General features: G+C 37.9%; 1 protein-coding gene across 1 annotated transcript in view; it reads left to right on the forward strand.

Moving 5' to 3' along the window:
* The first annotated feature begins 11,181 nt into the window (after positions 1-11,181).
* LOC126428141 (uncharacterized) overlaps positions 11,182-27,196 on the forward strand; it is a 128,923-nt gene continuing 112,908 nt past the window's right edge. Inside the window, exon 1 of the mRNA XM_050090048.1 lies at positions 11,182-11,731. Coding sequence (XP_049946005.1) covers positions 11,717-11,731 — 15 coding nt within the window. The 5' untranslated portion in view covers positions 11,182-11,716. The remainder of the gene's footprint in view (positions 11,732-27,196) is intronic.

Raw genomic sequence — 27,196 nt, forward strand, 5'->3', positions numbered from 1 at the left:
TCGGGGGGCAAAAATTTGGCAGCGATGGTGAGTCATTTGGACTTGCCAAGCGCGGCAAAATTTTTCTTTAATTAACAAAATCCTACAACTTACAGAATATTTAAATGTTGTGCACACGCACTAAGTACAAAATATATCAGACAAGGACAAAATGTGAATACTAAACATAGTAGCAAATCAGAAAAAAGTATATACAAACTTTTTGACAGATAAAGTGCACAGGCACTGAAAAAATTCTTTAGCATATGCAGAACAAATAAACAGACTGGCAAGAATAATTAGATGTAGTACATAAAGTAAATGTTGTGCACACGCACTAAGTACAAAATATATCAGACAAAGACAAAATGTGAGTACAAAACATAGTAGCAAATCAGAAAAGTATATACAAATTATTTGACAGATAACAAAGTGCACAGGCACTGAAAAAATTCTTTAGCATATTCAGAACAAATAAACAGACTGGCAAAAAATATTATGTTGACAAGTGTACATGCACTGAAAAATGTCTTTAGCATTTTCACAACAAATAAACATAATGGCAAAAAAAATTCATGTCCAAAGTGCACATGCACTGAAAAATGTCTTTAGTATTTTCACAACAAATAAACATAATGGCAAACATCATGTCGACCAGTGACATAAGTGTACTCACACTGGAGTTTAGCGAATCGAAAAATGTATAACCTATGAACATAAATGATGTTACCAAAAAAATTTTTTCTTTATGTGACAAGAATCAGGATAGGAAAGGGAAGGATTGCATCATGGTTGTAGCACTTTAGATTGCACACAGCTGCTCTGAAAGTCCATATCTTTCCACAGTAGTACAACACCAAGTGACACAACTTGAAGTTCTTTTCCCATCAGAATTTATCAGTGTAGCCAAGACACTGAACTGTCGTAGTAATGTTCCATGTTTTCATTTTGGCAGTACATTAGGTACACCAAACAGTGGGACCATAATAATGTCTTCATCGCTTATGGTGGTGGACAGCATGTCGTGTCAACACCACACTCTTACAAGGCACACCAACGTAGAATTAGTGCAAAACCAAATATAGTGCTCCATGATCACTGGGATAAACAGGACAAATGGACATTGCAGTAATTCAGGGTAGTCAGCTTATGAGGTGAAGGACATCAAGTCACATAATATTGACAATTACAGTCTTCATTGATAGTTCGTGGCATTCATAGCCCAGTTATTGAACATTTCTGTACCAAGTATGTAGTATTACAGAAAAATGTTCATTAATTGTTTTACATAGAATCAGTAGCCTTCTTTTCCTGGTTACAAAATATTATGAAATAATCGCATTCTTTTCAGTTACAGAGTATAATCAAGAATCATTAACCTTCTCCTAATTACAGTTAATTAATCATTTGTCATTAATTAATCATTTGTCTAATTACAGTTAATTAATCATTTGTATAATTACAGTTAATTAATCATTTGTCGTTAATTAATCATTTGTCTAATTACAGTTAATTAATTAATCATTTGTAGCCTTAATTAATTACAAAGCATTATTAAACAGTACCATAGTTAATTAATTATGTGTCATTCCAATCTATTAAGAATCATTAGTCTTTTCCTAATTACAAAGCATTATTAGACAATCACATTTATTTCCAATTACAAAGTATGAACATTGAAAACAAGAGTTAATTAATGGCATAATTAATAACAATTTCGTTGATTGACATTAATTATTGGCACTCAGTGGCCATCAAGTATTGAATAGAATAAAACATAGTTTATCATTCAGTATTATTCAGATCATTACAAAGTCATTATTAAAAATCAGTTAATTACAGTCAAATCATTAGTAATCACAGGCATTACAATAAACAGTGGCAGTTATTAGCTAGTGACAAAGCATTATTTTGAATATAGTCTCATTAAGAGGTCATTACTCGAGTGACATGCTATTCAGAGTTGATCAGTATTATTCAGAATTATCATAAACTAGTGACATTATGTGGGACTGGTAATACATTTTTTTTTTTTTTGGTAGCAATGCATTGCGTTGGGATCGATAATTAATTGCTGAGGCATAATACTTTTTGCTTTTGACCTATTGCTGCAAATGAGGATAGGTAACGTCATTCGTCATGAGTCAGCTGTAGCAAGATTATGTAACAAGGCAGTACATGTGATCACATTTATAAATGATAAACACAAATGGGTAAAAAATATAAAAATGCAAGTACTAGAACAGGTATAATAAGTAACAGGTTTAGTAAGTGTCATGAAAAACTTCTCCTGGAAAAAATACAAAAACGGATTATTGACCTGAAAGAAGAAACGCACACTATGCTGAAAAGTAGTGAACTTCGAATTAACAAGTAGTGAAATGTGTATAAAATGTGTTCCATAGCTGTCCTTTCCAAAACTTTCCGTCATCCTATTATGCAATGTAACACCTGCTGTCAAAGCAAACCGCAACAAATACTTAAATAACTACGTGGCATAAAGAAAAAAAACTTCATTATCCATATCATCATAACTTCACCATTATCATCACCTGTAAAGAAAAACTTCATTATTCATAATACCATTTCCTTCATCATTATTCATCAGTATTCACTATCATCTGCAAAAAATCACTTCATTACTCATTACCTAACTATTCCTTATCTCTAGCATATTTCATCACTAAAAATAAGATGTGTAGTTCTCTCTGACAGCCTGCATCAATCACCTTGTATTCTGAAAGAAAAAATTAGTTAAGACTGCTATTCTGTGATGAGTATAGTATAGTCTTGTTAATGCTTGTTAATCCTGATCCCTTTACTCTTCCTCATAAAGTTATTGCATCTCCTTTCGTTTATTCCGTAGGTGAAATTCCCATTTATGTTAAATTTATTTCTTAGAATCATCATTCCTTTCTGAAATTGATGAACAAAGATTAATGTCTTGCATTTAAATCCTATACCCACTAAATAATGACTGGTTTATGGTGACACAATTAACCATACAGCATAACATGACAGAAAACGTAATATGTCCAAGACATTGACAGTGTTCGGATGCGAAAAAATGTACACAGAATAATACAATGCAGTAGCAAAAAAAATGTGAAACAGTCACGATGTTGAGATGTCATAAGGCAAAAAAAAAAAAAAATGTCAAAGTCGACTGGTGTGTGTTATATCTTAACTATTTCATAGTGCATACAAACAAAACTGGAGTACAGTCATATACACAAAAAAATGGAAAATGTGCACGGTCTGATGTGTAACGACAAGAAAAGCGACCTGCTAACCTTACCTTGCCGGGCGCTTGCCAAGAAAAAAAAATACGATAATCATCAATAAGTAGTCACATAAATATAATTGCAGAAATAGTCGTAAATGTGTAAATTCATCTGGAAAAATATGCACGGTCTGATGTGTAACGACAAGAAGAGCGACCTGCTAACCTTACCTTGCCGGGCACTTGCCAAGAAAAAATACGATAATCATCAATAATTAGTCAGGTGAATTAATTGCATTAGTAAATGGCATCATAGTGTGTTGAATCATACAGTGGTTTCACTCAATAAACGGTTTAATGTTTGAGATATGGTGATTGCCTTTCGATTTTCTGGTTCTCAAAGTTTCGACGTGTACAACATTGGGGTGAGGGATGCTGCGAATCCGATACGGACCTGCGTATAGAAGTTCAAATTTACTGCACTTACCTTTTAATTTGCTGGATAAATAGTGTGTACGTACTAATATCTTCTGTCCAACGTGAAAGTCGCGGCGTGTACAAACCTGTTTTTGCTGTCTTCTCCGGCGCTCTGCGGCACGTTTGATGTTGTTCAGCGCAATGTCAATTATTTCGTGGTGTCGTAGGCGACGATTTTTGGGGAATTCTATTAATTCTTTAATTTTGTTCGGTGGTTCAACGTTTTTCAGTATAACAGTCGGAGATAGCATAGTGGATTCATTTGGAATGGAATTAATTACATCTTGGAATGAGAGTATGTGTGTATCCCAATCAATATGTCTTTTGTGGCAGTATATTCTGCACAGCTTACCAATTTCCTTCATTAATCTTTCACAAGGGTTCGAAGAAGCGTGGTACTTGGATATATAGATCGGAGAAATGTTTCTAGCTCGTAACATGCGTGTCCATACACTACTACGAAATTGAGATCCATTATCAGAAATTACTTTCATTACATGCCCTACATGAAATAGAAAATGTTTTACAAATGCTTTCGAAACAGTTTTAGCAGTAGCTTTGCGTAACGGAGTGAAAGTAACAAATTTTGAAGTGAGCTCAACAGCGACAAAAATGTAGCAAAAACCTCTGTTAGTTCTCGGAATCGGACCAAAAATATCTACTGCGGCCATGTGTCTTAATTTCACAGGTATAATGGGATATAAAGGAGGAATATGTGAAGTGGTGTCTGATTTAGCTTTCTGGCAAATTTTACAAGACGCTAAAACTCGTCGTATACGTTTTTCCATGTTAGTAAAATAACAATTCTGTCTCAGTATAAGAAAACATTTTCGTGCTCCGTAATGTGCGTAACTTAAATGAGTGTACCAGATTAATTTGTTAACCAGTTCGTCAGGAATGCATAATAACCAATTGTTGCTGTCAGGATGAGAGCGGCGAAACAGAATGTCATTGCGTACAGTGTAGTGGTTTCTAATCGTAACATTATTCCTATCTTGCCAAAGGTGTTTAATTTCTTTCCACACATTGTCTTTATTTTGCTCTTGTGCTATGTCCTGTAATGACGATGAAATAAAATTTTCAAAAGCAACTTGCTGAATGTACATGACACTGAAATTTGCTTTGCAGAAGTTGGTTGCTACGTCTTGCTGATTGTTGCTGAGAGAACGCGATAGTGCGTCTGCTATAACATTTTGTGTGCCGGGAATGTGAACAATCGTAAAATTAAATTCTTGCAAATAAAGTTTCCATCTGCTTAATCTATCGTGAGTAAATTTAGCTGAAAGCAAAAATTGTATCGCTCTGTGGTCTGTGTAGACGGTGGTGTGTCTGCCATAAAGAAAGTGCCTAAATCTCGTGAAAGCCCATACAACACATAATGTTTCCAGTTCTGTAACGGAATAATTTCGTTCAGCAGGTGACAAAATGCGACTTGCAAATGCGATGTTTTTAATTACTGTAGAACCATCTTCTTCAATTTCCTGAAAAATATGTACGCCTAAAGCGGTGTTAGAACTGTCGGTGGCAATGGAAAAATTTCTGGTAAGATCTGGGTGCGATAACAGTGGAGCATTCAACAAAGCATGTTTCAAATAACATTCTCGTGAACAAAATTCTGCGTGTCAAAAGTAATGTTTGCGTTACCGTAATATGCAATCTGTACTGTGTCTGGTCAAATTCTGTCGTACGTGCTATTATTTACGGGAGAATGTTGTGGCATATCCACTATATGAACTGTTCTGTTATTTCTTACTGACGTGTTACGCTATAGATGACACTTATTGTCTGTTTCATTCATCATAATATGTTGTTGCTGATGTTCTTGCTGCTGAAAAGATCGACTGTTATTAAAATGTACGCTGAAAATTGTGCTCATCATTCTTTTTACGTCTGTCCTGATAGTAATTTCTATACGGCGCATTGCGATACGAGTTGAAATAGTGTGTTGTCTGTACGTAGTTATTTCTTTGCTGCCATGCGTTACTATTTGTTGGAGCTTGGACTATACATGCACGCGGCGAAACATTAAAGTTTGGTTGACCTTGTAGACTGCATTGTTGGTTACGTATGCTAAGCGGCTGACTTTCATGCTATTGTGGTGGAATGGTCTATTGTTAGCAAAAAAAAAAATGCGTTTGCTGTTAATTTTACACATACTGATGATTACGATTTTTATCTGTTATTTAAGTTCTCGTGATTCTGGAGTGCCTAATGAAAATTGTCACATTCGGTAAAAGATTTGTCATATCGGGTTTTCAGTACAATATTTCTTAATTCTATATAGAGCAATAGTTAAAGAGCAGTTTTGATAGATATAAAGGATAGTAGAAGAGAAGGCAGCAGTGCAGAAAACTAAAGATGAAATAGCACTACTACAGCTCGGGGCCCTATGCTCGCTACGGCACATATTCATTAAAGCGTAATGAATCCCCTGAGGTCAATTACGCACTGCAAATAAATTTTAGCTTTTGTGTTACAGGCAATAGCGGTAAAATTTCAAAGGCAAATTGTTGTATTCGTGCTAATTCAAATTTCTTCATTACAGGCAATGCTGTTGTAAATACAAAAATAAATTGTCGCATCTGGTTCAAAGCTAGCTTCTGCATTACAGGCAATAGCGGTGAATGTACAAAGATAAATTGTCGTATACAGTGCAAAGCGTGTGCCTGTACGCTGTCATTATTAAATTCCTTAGATTTTCTTACAAATGCAAATTGCTCGAAATCTACGTTCTCGTCACTTAGTTTGATACTACGTTCAGGTTTGTGTGAAAGTCTGTTTGTCTGTGTGATTTCGGATTTCAAGTTGCGTAGCTTTTCAGATTTTAAGTCGCGTGGCTTTTCGGATTTTAAGTCGCGTAGTTGCTGTAAATTGTTCACATTATACACGCTGCGTAAGTCTGACAAATGCTCGCAACGTGGCGGATTCTGTGACGTATTGGTGACTGAAATAATTGTTAATTCTGTTACTTTAATACTTTCGTCAATCTGGTTATTGTGTCGTTCACTTTTCTCGTCAACTTCCGTATTCGGAGTGTATGAAACTTCCACTGACTCTAAATTAACTTCGTCGCGAATCTGTACTTCGTTTTTAGGGCATTGTTCGGTGACTGCATTAATTTCGTGTATCTGTGTTGCGTTTGCTGAACATTGTTCAGTGACTGCATTAACTTCGTCTTTATGTAATTCTGTTGTGCTTACATGTGTACTATTTAATTCTTGTGCAACAGTGCCAACTTTTTCATTACTGTTATTAGCACAAGTCTTAGTATTCACACGTAATTGTACTTTAGTGTCCTGACATTGTATGGTAACAGCTGTAATCTGTTCGCTAACTTGTTTGTTCTGTTCTTTACGGTCGTCTTGTTTTTCGTTTGTGAGATCGACACTTTTATCAATTGTTTCGCTAAGTTGTTTGTAATGGCTGTCGACACCCTCATCTACCTGCCTGCAATGGTTGTCAAAACCTCCATTAAGTTGTTTGAAAAAATTATTCATCATTTCCCTCCGCTGTTTGTACTGTTCCCTAAGTTGTTTGAAATTTTCATTCTGTTGTTTACTCTCTTCCCTAAGTTGTAGCAGTATTGCCATAATTGGATCCGAGCCAAAATTACCATTTCTATTATCTGTACTGTTCAATAGTGGATCTGGAATTGTTTCACTTTCTGTAACCATTTGGTCATTTTGAAATTTACAAAAAGGTTTGTCAGTCAAAGGTATATTATCAGTCATTGTTTCGGAATTAAATACATCTGTCCTACTTTGTGTGATCTGTTCATTTTCATTAGACAGATTTGTCTGTACATTACTTGAGTTTTCCGAATCGGGTGTGTTAAGCTCTGCAGCGCTCATTACCATAGAGCATTCTGCGTCATCAATTGTCGTCAAGTTAACAGACGAGACAATTGAGTTCGTTTGTTCATCATTAAGGTGAAAGTCATCATTAGTGGTTGGAATGCACTGATTGTTAGTGAACGCAGGATTGTCATCATTACGTTGCGTATCACAATTACTATCGGTCACGTTGTTTAAGTCGGTAATTTCATTCACAATACTTCGCGATACACTATTCACAGTCTTTCGCGGCATTTTTACAATAGTCAAAATTTTTCACAAAGCAAATAAGCACAATGCAAAAGCAACACACAAATACAACAAAGCAGCAAATTGCCGTTGACCTGTAGAAAGAAAGTCACAATATTATTAAAAGCGTTGCGCCAAATCCTAATTATCTAAGCAAATAAGAGCAGATATCTGACTGTCGCTCAAAAGACTCTCAACGAAATACGATCCTGGACTGGGTGTCGCCAAGTGTAACCTCCCCACCGCAATTTTTATATAAGAAAATATAGCAATACTTAATAGAAATGGGAGCCAAGTGTAACCTCCCCACAAAAATTTTAAAAGAAAATAACGATACTAATTAGAAATGCTGATGGACATGGCTCTATGCGTAATCTGCCTACAATCAAATGTACTGACAATGGCAACAAATGTGAAATTCGCAATCTGACTCAATTATAAATCCTTCAAAAAATTAAAGTCCATTCAGTGACAAGAAAATTCAATTAAACCGAAATATCGGTTTTTTGGCCCTGTGTAAAAACAATCAGAATTAAAGTCTTACCTCAGAATAAATGGATGTCACATATCTGCTCTTGTTGTTGCTCACCACTTGGAGGAACTACATTGCAAATAATAATATTCTCCTTTTTTTTGTAATTCTAGTGCAATTTTTCTTCAAAAAGAAGTGGAATGAAATGGGAAGTGCAACGAGATCTTTAGTTCAAAAAAAAATTAAACTTTTGAGAAAATGCTTTTGAAATAAAAAATTATTATTGGGAGACTTGTTGGAGAATAATTACAATAAATAAAATTTTTCATTATCTAATGATTATATTAATTAACAGTATACCTTATTCCTCATCTTGACCATTGTTGCCGACCGCCTACATCACACAACCGCACTGGGCTGCTACTACTGACCGACCGCTCTGCATGACGACTACAGACTGAGTACTGCTCTCAACTAGACAGAGCTACAGACTCGCAACGACTGACTGACTGCTACTCTGCATAGCGACAACTAACTCGCAAAGACTACTACTGACTGAGAACCGCTCGCAACACTCGCGCGGTCAAGCGCATACTCTCTGGTCACAGATGCTACAATGCCTCGCCATCGCTGCTGCGTTACATACGTGTTTCAATGTAAGTCGCTAGAATGCAACTTCACGAAACGTTGATACTTTCGTGCGTCGTTACTGTCATAACAGTCGTTCTTTACGCGTGGTAGAAGTTTGTAGCCAGCCTTCGTGGCCTAGCGGTTCTAAGTGCTACAGTCTGGAACCGCGCGACCGCTACGGTCGCAGGTTCGAATCCTGCCTCGGGCATGGATGTGTGTGATGTCCTTAGGTAAGTTAGGTTTACGTAGTTATAAGTTCTAGGGGACTGATGACCTCAGCAGTGATCCAGCTAGCACTCAAGCTTATTTCAAGGTGGATATTGAGTTTAGGTTCAGTTGAAAATTCAAGATTGAAAAATCAACCTGTTACACAGCTTGTTTCAAGGTGGGTATTGAGTTTAGGTTCAGTTGAAAATTCAAGATTGAAAAATCAACCTGTTACACAGTTTACATCAAGCTGTAAAAATTTAGCTTGAATTAAAATAATTTTCCCAAGCTTGAAATAAACTGTAATTTCCCTGGAAGGCTGTACAGCAGATGCGCGCGCAGCATAGCTTCCATAGACGTCCACGGAAGGGCCACAAGCGTTTATAAGCTGTGACGTAAGGGTGTTGTCGTGTGTGATGTCATGACGGCGCGGAGTTTGGTTTTAGTGTGGCTGTCTCCAGTTCTGTTTTATCTTATTTTATTTACTTTTCTGAGCCTTGCTATGTTTACGGCCATTTTACCTTTGTGATGCGCGTTAATGGTTGTGGTTTGTTGACAAGTTTGTTTTATACAGTTCGGTACGTTAATGTTACAAATGTTAAATATTACGTAACGTAAAGGAATACCATATTTTTTTACGAAGAAAAATTGAGCCTGGATAAAAGTGAAATGGATTACCAGCTAAGAATACATATTACAAGTTGTTGTGCAAAAAGAGGTCATTTTAAACTAACTCTCTAATACGTGGCACAAATAAATTAAAACTTCTTCATAATTTTTTCACACCATTTCCATTCTGATATTTATTTAATTAATTAGGTTCAATAAATTCAGATTAATATTTATATAGCTTAAAACAAGCTGTAAATACCAGGCTGTATTCCACGTGTGTAGATACAGCTGGAGCCAAGCTTGATAAGTCAAGCTTGAAATATAGCTTGAACTCTGCCAACTTTGATGTTTGTTTCAAGCTTGAATCAAGCTAACAGGCCTGAATATTCCATCTTTGATCAAGCTTATATACTTGAACTTTACAGCTGGAAACAAGTTTGAAACTGGCTTACTGTGCTATCTGGGGAAGTCCCATCATAGTGCTCAGAGCCATTTGAAGTTTGTAGCAATGTCAGAGTGAAAGGAAAACTCTTCTCGCACGTGTGTTTTCTTCTTTTGTGCACATCTGCCATAAAGTTCCTTTCGAATCATATATGTTTCGTTGGCCTCCTTGTATAACTAATTTTAAATATCGGTACTTAAGTGTTCGATGCTCACATATGAATATTATGATCGTTAAATAAAACAGTTGCATTATCATTATGAATGTCCACGTTGCTATAACTTTCTTCACGCAAAAATTGTCTAGTTCTGTGTCTTTCACTTTCCGCATTATAAGTGAAGTCGTAGCTATTCATAACGAAGAAATTTAAAATTATGAAATTACTTCAAATTTTGTGGTAACGGGAACAAATGACCACAAGGTTACTCTTACTACAGAAAAGGAAGCGAAATAGCGACGCCAATACACTAAGTTATTGGAGGCGGCTACACACGTAACTTCATGTTTTACAAGCATTCTTGCGCAAGTATACTTATGCAAGCATTCACAAATAGCTTGTGCGTTCTATCGGTTCAAGCAATCTTGTGCAAGCTATAGTTCATCATAAAACGTCGAGCACAATGACGATGTGCTGGCTTTGGTCAACCTTTTTGCTTGTTACGGAAAAAAGATAAAATGTGATATATGGAGTAATGAGTTGCTAAAGAAACGGAAACATTATTCCCGTTTTAACTAGTCGTGGTAAACAAACAATTGAAACTCACAATACTGTTGATTTTCTTTTCTCTTGCTCCATGTAATGATGTGTTCTGTGAGTTGATCTACAGTACAGTACAACTTCGTACGGAATGTAATTTAACAGAACAAAAAAAAATTAAATTAAGCTATATCATTGAATAATGCTTACACAATCCTCCCTATTCGCGGTACACACGCTTGAATGCGTGCACAAACCTTCATAATCGTAATTCGATCAAGCATATCAAACTGCTTGTGCAGTGTTAATACTTGCGGAAACTTATAGTATACAGTTTCAAGCATACTTGCGCAAGCGTTGTTGTCAACCATGCAGTTACGCGTGGGACCGACAGTACACGATATATTGATTTTCTCTGCTGGCAACATCACCGTTCTAGCAGCTTTCGCATTTTAGCTTCCCTGTAAACATATTTTACTGCACATGAAACATGTAAACACGAAGAGTGCGATTATTTTCGTGTGTCACTTAGACGTCTGATCAGTGAGCAGGGTAGAGATTGGCGGGTTGAAGTATTGGAGATTTTAAAGCGTGATAGAGAATGTAACAACAGTCTCATGACTGAAGGCTTCAGCTTCCTTTTACCTCACTTATCGCGTACATACGCATATTATTTTTTTCTTTGTGCACATCTCTGAAAAAATACGTTTTGAACTGTATGAAGATCATTGCTCTCCTTGTGCAATTAATATTAAAAATCGTTACTTCAGTCTTCGCGTTCACATATTAATATTATAATTAACTTACCATTGATAGAAAGAAATTGTGTACCGGTACGAGTTTGTTGTGGGTCGTCATCGTTTTAAAGAATTTGTGTACAAGTTTTAATTTACCAATGTATCTGCCATGGGTAAAGAATATTTATTTTTTATCTATTTATTTATTTCTGTATTTATTTATCCATCTTTAAGCATTTACATGCAATCGATGTCGTCATAAGTAATGTACAATTTACATATTAAGAAATTTCACTATTGTGAGGTATCACACAAAGCTAAAGTATATACTTTAAAAGAACATACATAATAAAGGAATACATTTGATACATAAAGATATCCCACATAACTAAAGAGTGTATTTTAAAGAATGTGCATAATAAAAGAATACATTTCATACATAAGGATTTCTCCACATGTTTAACAGTTAAATGTGGAACTACATAGACAAAAAAAAGCTTAGGAAGAGGTACAAACAGAGTTGCAAGTTATTTCGTAAGTCAGGTCTGTTTTTGAAGAGGTTTCAAATTCTTTAACACTGTAAAAAGCTTTGTCTTTCAGACATTTTTAAATCTTACTTTAAAATATATTAAGAGAGACACAATGTGCCTGCACAGGTAATGTGTTGAAAGCCTTATTCCCATGTATTCATAACTGTTTTGTGTTTTCTTGAGTCAAGTTGTTGATATCTCTATCTTCAATGTTTGACGAGTGTTATGATTATGAACGGACTGCCTAAGGCTGTAACTGTTAGTTTTCTTTTATGTACAAAAGACAACTGTATATAAAAAGAGAAGGGACTGTCATTATCTGTAATTCTTTTAAGCATGACCTACATGATATGTTATTTTTGGTAATCCCAGAGATGGTCCTGATGGCTTTCTTCTGCCAAATAAAAATTTTCCTGGACCATGGAGAATTACCCCATAGAAGAATACCATAGCTACTATGGCAGTGAAAGAATGCGTAATAGGAATTGATCAGCAGGCTTTCAGTAGATAGATAACTCGCGAAAACTTTCGAGATATGTTGTCTCTGTGACTCTGCCAGGTTAATTTCATATCTAAGTATATGCCAAGAAGTTTGGTAGATGTGTACTCAATATCAGCATTGGATAAGCTGAAGGATATATTTGCAGTCTTTTCATAGTTAACAGCTAACTCATTGGCTTCGAACCACATATTGGATAGAAAATCTTTACTTTGCTCCTTCAGTTTATTTATGTCCCCTGAATTTATGAAAGTTGTATCATCTGTATAAAGCACAGATTTGCATGGCATATTGCTGGGCAGGTCATTTATAAATATTATAAACAGTAATGGCCCAACCACTGATCCTTGGGAACACCTCTAATGACATTCAGTAACTGTGACTTTTGACCGTTGTAGCTTACAGTTTGCTTTCTGTTACTGAGATATGATTTAATGAGGGAGAGTTCCAGATCCCTAATGCCATAACACCATAGTTTTTCCAGCAGTATTGTGTGGTTTACAGAATCAAATGCTTTGCTTAAGTCCACTAGTGTGGCTTCAGCAGTTAACTTGGATTCAAAAGAATATTGCACAATAGAAACATTTTCAACAGCATTAATTGTTGATAACTGGGTCCTAAAACCATATTGAGACATAGTCAGTATATTGGTTTTTGACAAATACATGTCAATTTGCATATACAATATTCGATTATTTTTGAAAAACTAGGTATCAGAGAAATTGGATGATAATTATTAGTGCAGGATTTATCACCTTTTTTGTGTAATGGAATTACTACTGTCTTCTTTAGACATTCTGAAAAATACCACTGTCAAATATCTAGTTTATGAGTGTGCAGAGAGGGAATGATATCAAGTTGATTATTTTTTTAATCACAAAATTTGAGAGGCCATAAATATCTTCTGATCTGGAGTGACTTAACTTTGCCACTGATTTAATTACAGCACTTATTTCCTCGTGTCCCCAATTACAGGTTGGCACTGTATCAGCAAAGTTTTGTAAAAACCGGTTTATATAAGTAGATTGTGAATTTGATTTTGAACTCTTCTTATGAGGAGATGAGGCATTAGGGTTTGCTGCATTGATAAAAGAAAATTAGGTTAAATTCATCTGGGGAGACATTAACATCAGTTGTAACTTTTACACTATGACTACCTGTACCTAATTCTGCTTTAATGACCCTCCACACAGCCTTACACCTATTATTGGAGTTTTTAATGAAGTTATCATTTGCTCTACATTTTGCTAATCTGATTTGTGATCTATAGTGTCTCTTGAGGGTAACATACGTTGCATTGTCAACACTGCCATTTTTTACCTTATCATAGCATATCAAAACCATTAATCTTAGCTTCTGTAAATATGGTGTGAAGCACCTATGTGGAGTAGTTCGACCATGCTTTCTCGCCAGTGTTTTGTTTCGTTTGGTAACCATTGGACAGGAGGTATTGAAAATTTCAGATAGAGTACTAACAAACCTGCTACAAGCCTCCTCAACATTGTTGGAAGCATATATTATATTATTCCAGTTTAGTACCTTCAGCTTATCCCTGAAGCTATTTATGCTTTTATCATTTAATAACCTGACATACCGTCTTGGTTCACAGTCCCCCATTGTTTCATTAATTGTTAGTTTTACCCATATACCTCTGTGATCTGCCAGATGGTCGACATTAAGGAGTCCCAATTCAAAATCATCTTTATGTATATTTGTGATAAAATTGTCGAGTCAAGAAAGTTGTCTTGTGGGACTATAATTTGCACAGAAGAGATTATGGGGTCTTAGCATTTTAAGCAAATTAGTATTTTTGTGTGTGTTTTTTTTCCTTACTTCAAAATTTAAATCTCCGAAAATTACTGTCTTGTGTTTGGTATATTTTTCTGTACGGTGAATAAGTTTATCTAAACACTCTACAAATGTACCGGCATCACTATCAGGAGAATGGTATATTGAAATAACTGAGTTTTAATGTTGGTAGTAGCATGACAGCCACTTCAAGAATGCCTTTAACATATATGTCCCTAACATCAAGCACAGTATATCTTAACCCTAGGTTGTCACTTATACATATTGAGGAACCCCCCATAACCTTCATTGGGTCTGCAGTAACTTGTAATTAAATTAAAACATGGTGGTACATACAGTTTTATCTCTTCTTCTCTTAACCAATGTTCATTAATACATAATACTATTCTATTGTTTCCATTCAATACAACACCAAGTTCATCAGCTTTATATTTCAGAGATCTAATATTTATGTGCATGATTAATTTTGATTTTTCACAGCAAGAGGTGTCTTGGGCCCAATTGGATGCACACATGATGGTTTGCCTTTCACTGGTCCTCATGTGTGGTGTGGTGATGGTTTTATGTTTCAGTAGCAGCTGGACTTCCTTGTGGCAGGCCATAAAAAATCATTACTTCTCTGTGGTATTTTTTTGGTTCTGTTTGAGGCTCGGGTGGCAGACTTTATTTCACTTCCTGCATAATTTATCTGGCATGGGGGATTTGATATAGGCCTACTTGATAACACATTAGTTTGGAATCGCTGGTTTAATGCACTAGATAACACTTCACTATGGGATGGAGATGATACAGTACTTACTGAGGTTTCTGTCTTCTTATCTGCTAATGGAGGTGAAATTTTTGTTGTTCGTTTCTCAAGGTTCTTGTTTGTTTCACATGTTACATAGTTTATGTGGGCAGGCTGAGTGGAGGCACTTGATAACACTTCGGCGTAGGATAGAGGTGGTGATACAATACTCACTGTGGTTTCCTTCCTCTTGTCTACCAGTGACTGCAGTAGAACTGCTACAGTTGTTGTTGACACCATTTCTGCTTCTGTTGCTTGTGCTGCTGCTGTTATTGGTCTTGTTGCTTGAGCTGGTTCAGATGTTGCTGGTTTTGCTGGTGCTGCAGTTGTTACTGAATTTGATTGTGATGCTGTAGCAATTTGGTTCTGCAGCTGCTTTAGTTTTTGTCTCCAAGACAGATTCACTTCCTGCATGGTTGCTTCCAGTAATGTATTGGTAGTTCATTACAATGACTGGTACTGACTCATAGATACTCTGTTTTTCATATGTTTCTAACGTTTCGTAAATTGCTTTGCACAGAGATGACTTGCCTCTTCTATTCAGGTGCATGCCATGTTTTGTAAAGCTGCATCTATCCAGGAAATTGACTGATAGAAATCTCATGTTTGGGTACACTTTACACACTGTTTGTATCTGTTTATTTGCTTCCTTAATTTCAGCGTTCATACATGAAGCAGATATGAGGTCATGCCTATGTGGTATACCAGTAACAGTTACTTTTTGGTTCTCTATCAAACTGAGGGCACTTTTGATACTTATAATAGTGTTTTTAGGACACTGAAGTCTAGTTTGTCGTTCTTTTCGTCGTGGGTAACACTGGTGTCCTATTTTTCTGTTTGCCTATGTAGGTAAACTGAAGTACAGGATACCAGTGTAACAGATGTCGTTTTCTATGCAGTAGGTAATGTGTGTCAACTGAATTACATGATACCAATGTTAGGTATGTCGTTCCTTTCGTTGTTGGAAATATTGGTATCATGTTCTTTAGTCGCCCCAGATAAGTCATCTGAAAAGGATACTGATGTTTTTGGTATGGCCTTTTCACCGTTCGTAATAATATTGTTTAGTTGCTTGCTTTTCCCTTCAAGGGTAATATTGTTATTGTCTTAATCGGTTGACGAACAGGTTCGGTTTGTTGTATTTTTCTTTTTGCATAATTTTTTCCTGTTATTTTTGTTAGTGTTGTCTTTTTGTGGTTATGTTAGTAGTTCTGTTTTTAGGTTGTACCAGTCCAAAATCCTCTACTTCCCACACTGTCCCATCAAATTGATTTATGCTGTGGAGTTTGATAAATCACATTCTTACTTTTTTCTTTATGTAAGATCTTTCACAGTTATGGGTTCATGTGTTGTACATGCACAATCTGTTTTCTGTGCTACATTTTGTTTTTTCGTTACATTATAAGATTACGTGAGATCCACAAGAAAGACAGGCTGTGGCAATTACGTCACAGCATGTGACACTACAGGTCTTAAGAGTGCCACTATTTGTCTCCGGCGGGGATTGAGTAACTATTTCAGACACGTTTTTTAATTCTTGACTGCACATTTAAATGCATCCTTAAGACCTTTAGTTGGTACTTTTTCAATCATCATCATCATCGTTGTCATCATCATCATCATCGTCATCATCATCATCATTATCATTTAGGACTGATTATGCCTTTCAGCGTTCAGTCTGTAGCATAGTCCCCCTTATAAAATTCCTCCATGATCCCATATTCAGTGCTAACATTGGTGCCTATTCTGATGTTAAGCCTATTACTTCAAAATCATTCTTAACCGAATCCAGGTACCTTCTCCTTGGTCTACCCCAACTCCTCCTACCCTCTATTGCTGAACCCATGAGTCTCTTGGGTAACCTTGCTTCTCCCATGCGTGTAACATGACCCCACCATCTAAGCCTGTTTGCCCTGACTGCTACATCCAAAGAGTTCATTCCCAGTTTTTCTTTGATTTCCTCATTGTGGAGACCCTCCTGCCATTGTTCCCATCTATTAGTACCTGCAATCATCCTAGCTACTTTCATATCCGTAACCTCAACCTTATTGATAAGGTAACCTGAATCCACCCAGCTTTTGCTCCCATACAACAAAGTTGGTCGATAGATTGAATGGTGCTCAGATAACGTAGTCTTGGTACTGACATCCTTCTTGCAGAAGAGTAGATCATAGCTGAGCGCTCACTGCATTAGCTTTGCTAAACCTCGCTTCCAGTTCTTTCACTGTGTTGCCATCCTGTGAGAATATGCATCCTAAGTACTTGAAACCGTCTACCTGTTCTAACTTTGTTCCTCCTATTTGGTACTCAATCCATTTATATCTCTTTCCCACTGACATTACTTTCGTTTTGGAGATGCTAGTCTTCATACCATAGTCCTTACATTTCTGATCTAGCTCTGAAATATTACTTTGCAAACTTTCAATCAAATCTGCCATCACAACTAAGTCATCCGCATATGCGAGACTGCTTATTTTCTGTTCACATATCTTAATCTCACCCAGCCAGTCTGTTGTTTTTCAACATATGATCCATAAATAATATAAACAACAGTGGAGACAGGTTGCAGCCCTGTCTTACCCCTGAAACTACTCTGAACCATGAACTCAATTTACTGTCAACTCTAACTGCTGCCTGACTATCTATGTAAAGACCTTTAATTGCTTGCAAAAGTTTGCCTCCTATTCTGTAATCTCGTAGAACAGACGATAACTTCCTCCTAGGAACCCGGTCATATGCCTTTTCTAGATCTATAAAGCAGAGATATAATTCCCTGTTCCATACGTAACACTTCTCCCTTATTTGCTGTAAGCTAAAGATCTGGTGTTTAAATATTGGTGTGATTACTGCTTTTGTCCAGTCTGATGGAACCTGTCCCGACTCCCACGCCATTTCAATTATCCTGTGTAGCCATTTAAGACCTGACATTCCACTGTATTTGATGAGTTCCGACTTAATGTCATCCGCCCCAGCCGCTCTATTGCACTGCAATCTATTGACCATTTTCTCCACTTCCTCAAATGTGATCCTATTTCCATCATCATTCCCATCCCATTGTACATCAAAATCTGAAACATTACTGATCGTATTTTCACCTACATTGAGCAGCTCTTCAAAATATTCCCTCCATCTGCCCAAGGCATCAACAGGATTCACTAGCAGTTTTCCTGACCTGTCCAAAATACTTGTCATTTCTTTCTTACCTCCCTTTTGAAGACCGCTAATTTCACTCCTGAGTGGTTTTCCAGCAGCTTGACCCAAAGTCTCCAACCTGTTTCCAAAGTCTTCCCAAGATTTCTTCTTGGATGCTGCAATTATCTGTTTGGCTTTGTTTCTTTCTTAAACATAACTTTCTCTGTCCACCTGAGTTCTAGTATGTAGCCATTTTTGATATGCCTTCATTTTCCTTTTACAGGCTGCCTTGACTGTGTCATTCCACCAAGCTGTCTGCTACCTTTACACACTACTGTTCCAAGACATTCTTTAGCCACTTCTAGTACTGTGTCCCTGTACCTTGTCCATTCCCTTTCCAATGACTGTAATTGACTACATTCAACTAACTGGTACCTTTCTGAGATCACTGTTATGTACTTGTGCCTGGTTTCCTTATCCTTAAGTTTCTTCACTCTTATCCTCCTACATATGGACCTGACTTCCTGCACTTTCAGCCTCTCAATACCAATTTCACTGCAGATTAAATAGTGATCAGTGTCATCAAAGAATCCCCTGAATACGTGTGTCCCTCACAGCCTTCCTGAATTCCTGATCTGTTATTATATAGTCAATGACAGATCTGGTTCCCTTGCCTTCCCAAGTATACCTGTGAATATTCTTATGTTTAAAAATGGAGTTTGTGATTGCTAAGCCCATGCTGGCACAGAAATTCAAGAGTTGTTTCCTGTTGCTGTTGGCCTCCATATCCTCTCCAAATTTACCGATAACCTTTTCATACCCTTCTGTTCGATTTCCAATCCTGTCATTAAAATCACCCATGAGCAGAACACTGTCCTTGTCCTTTACTCGACCAACTACATCACTGAGTGCTTCATAAAAACTATCCATCGTATCTTGATCTGTCCCTTCACAATACGACACAATCCTAATTTTCGTGCTAGACACTGTCAAATCTATCCACAACAGTCGTTCGTTTACATACCTTATTGCAACTACACTGGGTTCCATTTCTTTCCTGATGTAAAGCCGTACACCCCATTGTGCTATTCCTGCTTTGACTCCTGACAGGTAGACCTTGTATTCTCCCACTTCCTCTTCTTTCACACCCCTTACCCGAATGTCACTAACAGCTAAATGTCCAACCCCATCTTACTTGCAGCCTCTGCCAGCTCTACCTTCTTCCCAGAGTAGCCCCCATTGATATTAATAGCTCCCCATCTCATTACCATTCGTTTGCCGCGTCGTATCTTAGGAGTCCTTCGTTTGTCAATTAGAGGTGGGACTCCATCAGCTCCAAAGGTCTGAGGTATTTTGCTCTGATTGTTGCCAGCATCATATTTAAAGTACCAGGGAAGCAGGTTGCTAGCCTTACTTGCCCCGGGTCCCATTGAGTTTTACCCCTAACGGTTGAGGGACTAACCGGTGGATTTGGTAGTCTTTGCCGTCTGAGCACAAAGGTGACCACGACTCAGGATATGTCAGAGATGCCCAGCGAGGTGGTGCAGTGGTTAGACACTGGACTCGCATTCGGGAGGACGACGGTTCAATCCCGCGTCTGGCGATCCTGATTCAGGTTTTCCATGATTTCCCTAAATCGCTCCAGGCAAATGCCGGGATGGTTCCTTTGAAAGGGCACGGCCGACTTCCTTCCCCATCCTTCCCTAATCCGATGAGACCGATGACCTCGCTGTCTGGTCTCCATCCCCAAACAACCCAACCCCCAACCCCAACCCTTATTCCAATGTAACTGGTATCCTGACTGTCAGGACCACTTACTTGGCCACTCATACGTTGCCCGTGGTTCATGAACTAGGACATGACAACAGGAACCCACGCCATGAACCACCTTTTCAATTGAATATTAATTTCCTGTGGGTCTTGCACGAAGCCGAACACACCTGAAGTGGGGCAGATGAGCCTGCTAGAGTGGCTTCGCAAGTTTTTTGCAGGGCCTGTATGTCTTGTTGGCCCCAGTGGTTTATCTATCATGCCATTGGTCAAAGCTGATGAATACCATATTGTCACATTGTGAAATCCATAACAGGTACCACCTGTTAAATCACTTGCCTTGAATGGGTCTCTTCAGAAACTGAGATTCACAGATGACATAGATAAGAAGACATAGCTATGAATAAAAGAAAAGGGAGAGAAAACTTTAAGAGTTTTTGCACATTTTTAAGGTCAGCTTAGCTGGTGCTGTGACAAAGGCAAAATGAACATATTTCTCATCTGTGTGTGTGTCTAGTGGCACATTGAGGAGGCAGAGATGATGATTTACACTAATTCGTTGTTTGAGGAAAGTTATATACAGAAAATAGGATGGTCATAACAGAAATGGTTAAAGAATGCTCTGCTGTCAGTACCGGTACATGAGGAAAAGAAGGGGGCCGGGCTAAATTGTGTGTTTAGACTATAAGCGCCTTGTTGAGAAATTAATAAGTGATGGTTCTAGTGAAGCACCAGAACAATAAGTACTGGTATATGCTTTGATGTGTGATGTCACATCTTACATAAATGGCACCTTGGATATTTTTGTTTACATGTTTTAGTTCGATTTTGATAACACGTCTTGTTTATTGGCTCTTTCCTGAGTGTAGGACAGGACATTTGGAGTTAGGTAAATAAAAATAAAATGTTTTATTTAAATATTTTCTTTCTTTTGGGAGTCCAAACTTTTATTAATTGGTAACCAAGATTAATGGTCAATTTTTAGTAATTCACTGTTAATTTTGTAAATTATTCAGTTAACTTATGTGATAGATGGGACAGAAACAAGGCTCAGGTTTGCAGACTGCAGAACATTGCATTATCTCTGTGGCTTATGTATGCATATAAAAGTAAATGTAACTTGTACATAAATTTAAAACTTAAAGAATTATTCATAGCCAATGTTAATGTAGACCATTGATAAATTAAAATTTTTGAGACAATACATGATTGACAGGACAAGTAATCACCTACTTTGATTCCATGCGAAGCTGTTATGCAAAGTGACCGTATGTTGTTAAAAAAAAGGATAGGAATGCAGCAATCAGTTGCAGTCCTGTTGGAGTTTTTTTAGTTTATTTTTCTTATGTATCCAAATTTCAGCTAAGGATAGACATCTTCAGTGCCATCTTCAGTGCCTGTATACTAGTAAAGTCACATAGCGGCATTTACTGTCAGAAGTTTGTTGAATTATAACTCACTCAAATGATCCATAAATTATCTTTACGGATTTCCAGAAGGCTTTTGACACTGTACCACACAAGCAGCTTGTAGCAAAATTGTGTGGTTGTGGAATGTCATCTCAGTTATGTGACTGGATTTGTGATTTTCTGTCAGAGAGGTCATAGTTCACTCTAATTGACAGAAAGTCATAAAGTAAAACAGAAATGCTTTATGGCATTCCCCTAGGTAGTGTTATAGGCCGCCCTGCTGTTCCTCGTCTATACAAATGATTTAGTAGACAACCTGAGCAGCCACCTTAGGTTGTTTGCAGATGATGCTGTTGGTTATCATCTTCTAAAGTCATCAGGAGATAAAAACAAATTGCAAAACGATTTAGAAAAGATATCTGTATGGTGCAAAAATTGGAAATTGGCCCTAAATAATGAAAAGTGTGAGCTCATCCTCATGAGATCTAAAAAGAATCTATTAAACTTCAGATGGCTAAGCAGGGATGACTGGAGGACAAATGTGAGGATGTAGAGACTTATCTCACGAGGGGTAGGATAGATACTGCCTACAGGAAAATTAGAGAGACCTTTGGAGAAAAGAGAACCACTTGCATGAATATCAAGAGCTCAGATGGAAACCAAGTTCTAAGCAAAGAAGGGAAAGCAGAAAGGTGGAAGGAGTATATAGAGTGTCTATAAAGGGTGATGTTCTTGTGGACAATATTATGGAAATGGTAGAGGATGTAGATGAAGATGAAATGGGAGACATGATACTGCGTGAAGAGTTTGACACAGCACTGAAAGACCTAAGTCGAAACTACTGACAGCCTTGGGAGAGCCAGTCCTGACAAAACTCTACCATCTGGTGAGCAAGATGTATGAAACAGGCGAAATTCCCTCAGACTTCAAGAAGAATATAATAATTCCAATTCCAAAGAAAGCAGATGTTGACAGATGTGAAAATTACCAAACTATCAGTTTAATAAATCACAGCTGCAAAATACTAACGCGAATTCTTTACGGACGAATGGAAAAACTGGTAGAAGCCGACCTTGGGGAAGATCAGTTTGGATTCCATAGAAATGTTGGAACACGTGAGGCAATACTGACCCTACGACTTATCTTAGAAGAAAGATTAAGGAAAGGCAAACCTACGTTTCTAGCATTTGTAGACTTAGAGAAAGCTTTTGACAATGTTGACTGGAATACTCTTTCAAATTCTGAAGGTGCCAGGGGTAAAATACAGGGAGCGAAAGGCTATTTACAATTTGTACAGAAACCAGATGGCTGTTATAAGAGTAGAGGGACATGAAAGGGAAGCAGTGGTTGAGAAGGGAGTGAGACAGGGTTGTAGCCTCTCCTCAATGTTATTCAATCTGTATATGGAGCAAGCAGTAAAGGAAACAAAAGAAAAGTTTGGAGTAGGTATTAAAATCCATGGAGAAAAAATAAAAAATTTGAGGTTCGCCGATAACATTGTAATTCTGTCAGAGATGGCAAAGGACTTGGAAGAGCAGTTGAACGGAATGGACAGTGTCTTGAAAGGAGGGTATAAGATGAACATCAACAAAAGCAAAATGAGGATAATTGAATGTAGTCGAATTAAGTCGGGTGATGCTGAGGGAATTAGATTAGGAAATGAGACACTTAAAGTAGTAAAAGAGTTTTGCTATTTGGTGAACAAAATAACTGATGATGGTCGAAGTAGAAAGAATATAAAATGTAGACTGGCAATGGCAAGGAAAGCGTTTCTGAAGAAGAGAAATTTGTTAATATCGAGTATAGATTTAAGTGTAGGAAGTCTTTTTCTGAAAGTATTTGTATGGAGTGTGGCCATGTATGGAAGTGAAACATGGACGATAAATAGTTTGGACAAGAAGAGAATAGAAGCTTTCGAAATGTGGTGCTACAGAAGAATGCTGAAGATTAGGTGGTTAGATCACATAACTAATGAGGAGGTATTGAATAGAATTGGGGAGAAGAGGAGTTTGTGGCACAACTTGACTAGAAGAAGGGATCAGTTGGTAGGACATGTTCTGAGGCATCAAGGGACCACCAATTTAGTACTGGAGGGCAGTGTGGAGGGTAAAAATTGTAGAGGGAGACCAAGAGATGAATACACTAAGCAGATTCAGAAGGATGTAGGCTGCAGTAGGTACTGGAAGATGAAGGAGCTTGCACAGGATAGAGTAGCATGGAGAGCTGCATCAAACCAGTCTCAGGACTGAAGACCACAACAACAACAAACTTCAGATACAAGCTGAATCAATCGAATCTAAAGGCTGTACATTAAAGTAAATATGTAGGAATTACAATTAGGAACAATTTTAATAGGTAAACTGCTTGTTGGCTTCTGTCTCAGGTAATATTAAATAACACAGAGAAAATGTTATGGGGAAGGTGAACCAAAGACTGCATTTTATTGGCAGAACACTTAGATGTGACAGATGTACTAGAGAGGCTACCTACGCTGTGCTTATCCGTCCTCTTTTGGAGTTCTGCTGCGCGGTCTGGGATTCGTACCAGATAGGATTAATGGAGTACATCAAGAAAGTTCAATGAGCAGCAGCACGTTTTGTATTATCCCAAAATAGGGCAGAGTGTGTCATGGACATGATACAGGATTTGGGGTGGACATCCTTAAAAGAAAGGCATTTTTCATTGCAGAAGAATCTTCTCACGAAATTTCATTTAGCAACTTTCTCCTCCGAATGCAAAAAATTTTGTTGACACTGACCTACGTAGGGTCAAATGATCGTCATAACAAGTTAAGGGAAATCAGAGCTTGGACAGAAAGGTATAGGTGTTTATTTTTTCTGTTGTGTCTAGGCCAGACAGCCTAGACACAATGGGAGGAACCCGAAAGGCACGCGCTTAAACTCACGCAGGCTGGCGTGAGGTCTGAAACAGGATACGTAATGAATGCTATAAAGAAAAGTACGTAGCTGCTGGAATACTTAACTTTAATCCACAATTGGTGAACATTGGTCTTGTTGATACAGGATTATCATCTCAATATAACTTGGTGATGGCGCCTTGCTAGGTCGTAGCAATTGACTTAGCTGAAGGCTATGCTAACTATCGTCTCGGCAAATGAGAGCGTATTTGTCAGTGTGGCATCGCTAGCAAAGTCGGCTGTACAACTGGGGCGAGTGCTAGTGCGTCTCTCTAGACCTGCCGTGTGGTGGCGCTCAGTCTGCGATCACTGACAGTGGCGACACGCGGGTCCGACGTATACTACCGGACCGCGGCCGATTTAAAAACTACCACCTAGCAAGTGTGGTGTCTGGCGGTGACACCACATTTTCTGTGCACTGTTTGAGATTAGAATAATAGAGAATTATTTTGAAGCATTTCCATGAACCATCTGCCAGTGTGATCTGTGGATTAGCACTATAGATTTAGATGAAGACTTTAAAACTACACCAGATATTAACAAAAGGTTTTCAACATGTGGTAAGATAACTCATGAACTTTTGTTTCGTCATTCACACGCATCGGTTTGTGAACCCTTAGTGGAATCCTATTTTGCCCCACGTACAATTCAAGATCTCGACAGTGACAAGTTCACATTCATTGTGTGCCTCCAAGTCGTATAAGTCTCTGACCTTGGTTAGGTACACCAGTTCCTTTATAAAGCCCACAGGAAAAAGTCTAGTGGTGTGAGGTTGGTGGACCGTGGCAGCCACACATTGAGCTTTCTCCTGCGGCTTCACATTTTATCAGGTTTTAAAGTTGAAGAAAACTATTTGTTAATATTTAGTACAGTTGTTAAAGTTGTTAAAGTCTTAAATTGTAAAGAAAAACATTTGAGGTTGGTAATGCTAATTAAAATGGTGGTGGCAACAGAAATAAAGCTTCAGTGAAAGAATGTTGTTGTTGTTGTTGTGGTCTTCAGTACTGAGACTGGTTTGATGCAGCTCTCCATCTACTCTATCCTGTGCAAGCTTCATCATCTCCCTGTACCTACTGCAACCTACATCCTTCTGAATCATCTCTTGGTCTCCCTTTATGATTTTTACCCTCCACGCTGCCCTCTAATACTAAGTTGGTGATCCCTTGATGCCTCAGAACATGTCCTACCAACTGATCCCTTCTTCTAGTTAAGTTGTGCCACAAACTTCTCTTCTCCCCAATCCTATTCAATATCACCTCATTAGTTATATGATCTACCCATCTAATCTTCAGCATTCTTCTGTAGCACCGCATTTTGAAAGCTTCTATTCTCTTCTTGTCCAAACTAGTTATCGTCCATGTTTCACTTCCATATACATGGCTACGCTCCATACAAATACTTTCAGAAACGACTTCCTGACGCTTAAATCAATACTCGATGTTAACTAATTTCTCTACTTCAGAAACGCTTTCCTTGCCATTGCCAGTCTACATTTGATATCCTCTATACTTCGACCATCATCAGTTATTTTGCTTATTCATTATTAAACAGACTCCTGCATTACCCCTATTTGATTTTGTATTTATAACCCTGTATTCACCTGATCAGAAGTATTGTTCCTCCTGCCACCCAACTTCACTAATTCTCACTATATCTAACTTTAACCTATCCATTTCCCTTTTTAAATTTTCTAACCTACCTGCCCGATTAAGGGATCTGACATTCCACACTCCGATCCGTAGAATGCCAGCTTTCTTTCTCCTGATAACGATGTCCTCTTGAATAGTCCCTGCCCGGAGATCTGAATAGGGGACTATTTTACCTCCGGAATATTTCACCCAAGAGGACGCCATCATTATTTAATCATACAGTAAAGCTGTATGCCCTTGGGAAAAATTATGGCCGTAGTTTCCCCTTGCTGTCAGCCGTTTGCAATACCAGCACAGCAAGGCCATTTTGATTAGTGTAACAAGGCCAGATCAGTCAATCATCCAGACTGTTGCCCCTGCAACTACTGAAAAGGCTGCTGCCCCTCTTCAGGAACCACATGTTTGTCTGGCCTCTCAACAGATACCCCTCCGTTGTGGCTGCACCTACGGCACGGCTATCTGTATCGCTGAGGCATGCAAGCCTCACCACCAATGGCAAGGTCCATGGTTCATGGGGGGAGGGAGGGCAAAACAAGAATAAAAGATGATAATCTGTTTTACAGGCTGCTATTTTTGAGGTATAATATCATAAAATAAGCAACTATCGATATATAAACAGAAAAATATGTATTTGGCAAAGTTTTGCCTGATTGCTCTAAAACTTTCTAGCTTCCAAATTGAGTGTTAAATACTTAACAAAAATAAAATGAGTTAAAATATGGCCAAAAATCAAGTGATGGTTTATATTTGTGTTGGGGTGCAGAAATTCTGACAGAGCTTTTGCCAGCTTCCAACTCCAAAGTGGAAACGGCAGCAGGTGAAACAGTAGTCCACTATAGAGTTGTGGCAATACTGGGACATTGACACAGAGACACATACAAAATCGTGTAACGTGATGGATCGAGGTAGGAGCACGAAGAAGCACTGCCGAGCACAGAGTATCTGTCAGGGAAGTTATTTCACTGACTCAGCTGTAGACCTTAATAATTGTAGTGCAGGTAGTGCTCCTACTTGGGGGAGGGGGGGTAAATCTTGAAATCTTGTAGTTGAGGTTGCTGCGACAAGCTTTCCTGTTGTATAGCAGACGTGAAGTTTAGGTTGGAAGCTGAAGTTTGTTGAGAGGTAGCAAAGCCAGT

This window comes from Schistocerca serialis, chromosome 12, assembly GCF_023864345.2.
Source record: "Schistocerca serialis cubense isolate TAMUIC-IGC-003099 chromosome 12, iqSchSeri2.2, whole genome shotgun sequence".
Classification (NCBI taxonomy): domain Eukaryota; kingdom Metazoa; phylum Arthropoda; class Insecta; order Orthoptera; family Acrididae; genus Schistocerca; species Schistocerca serialis.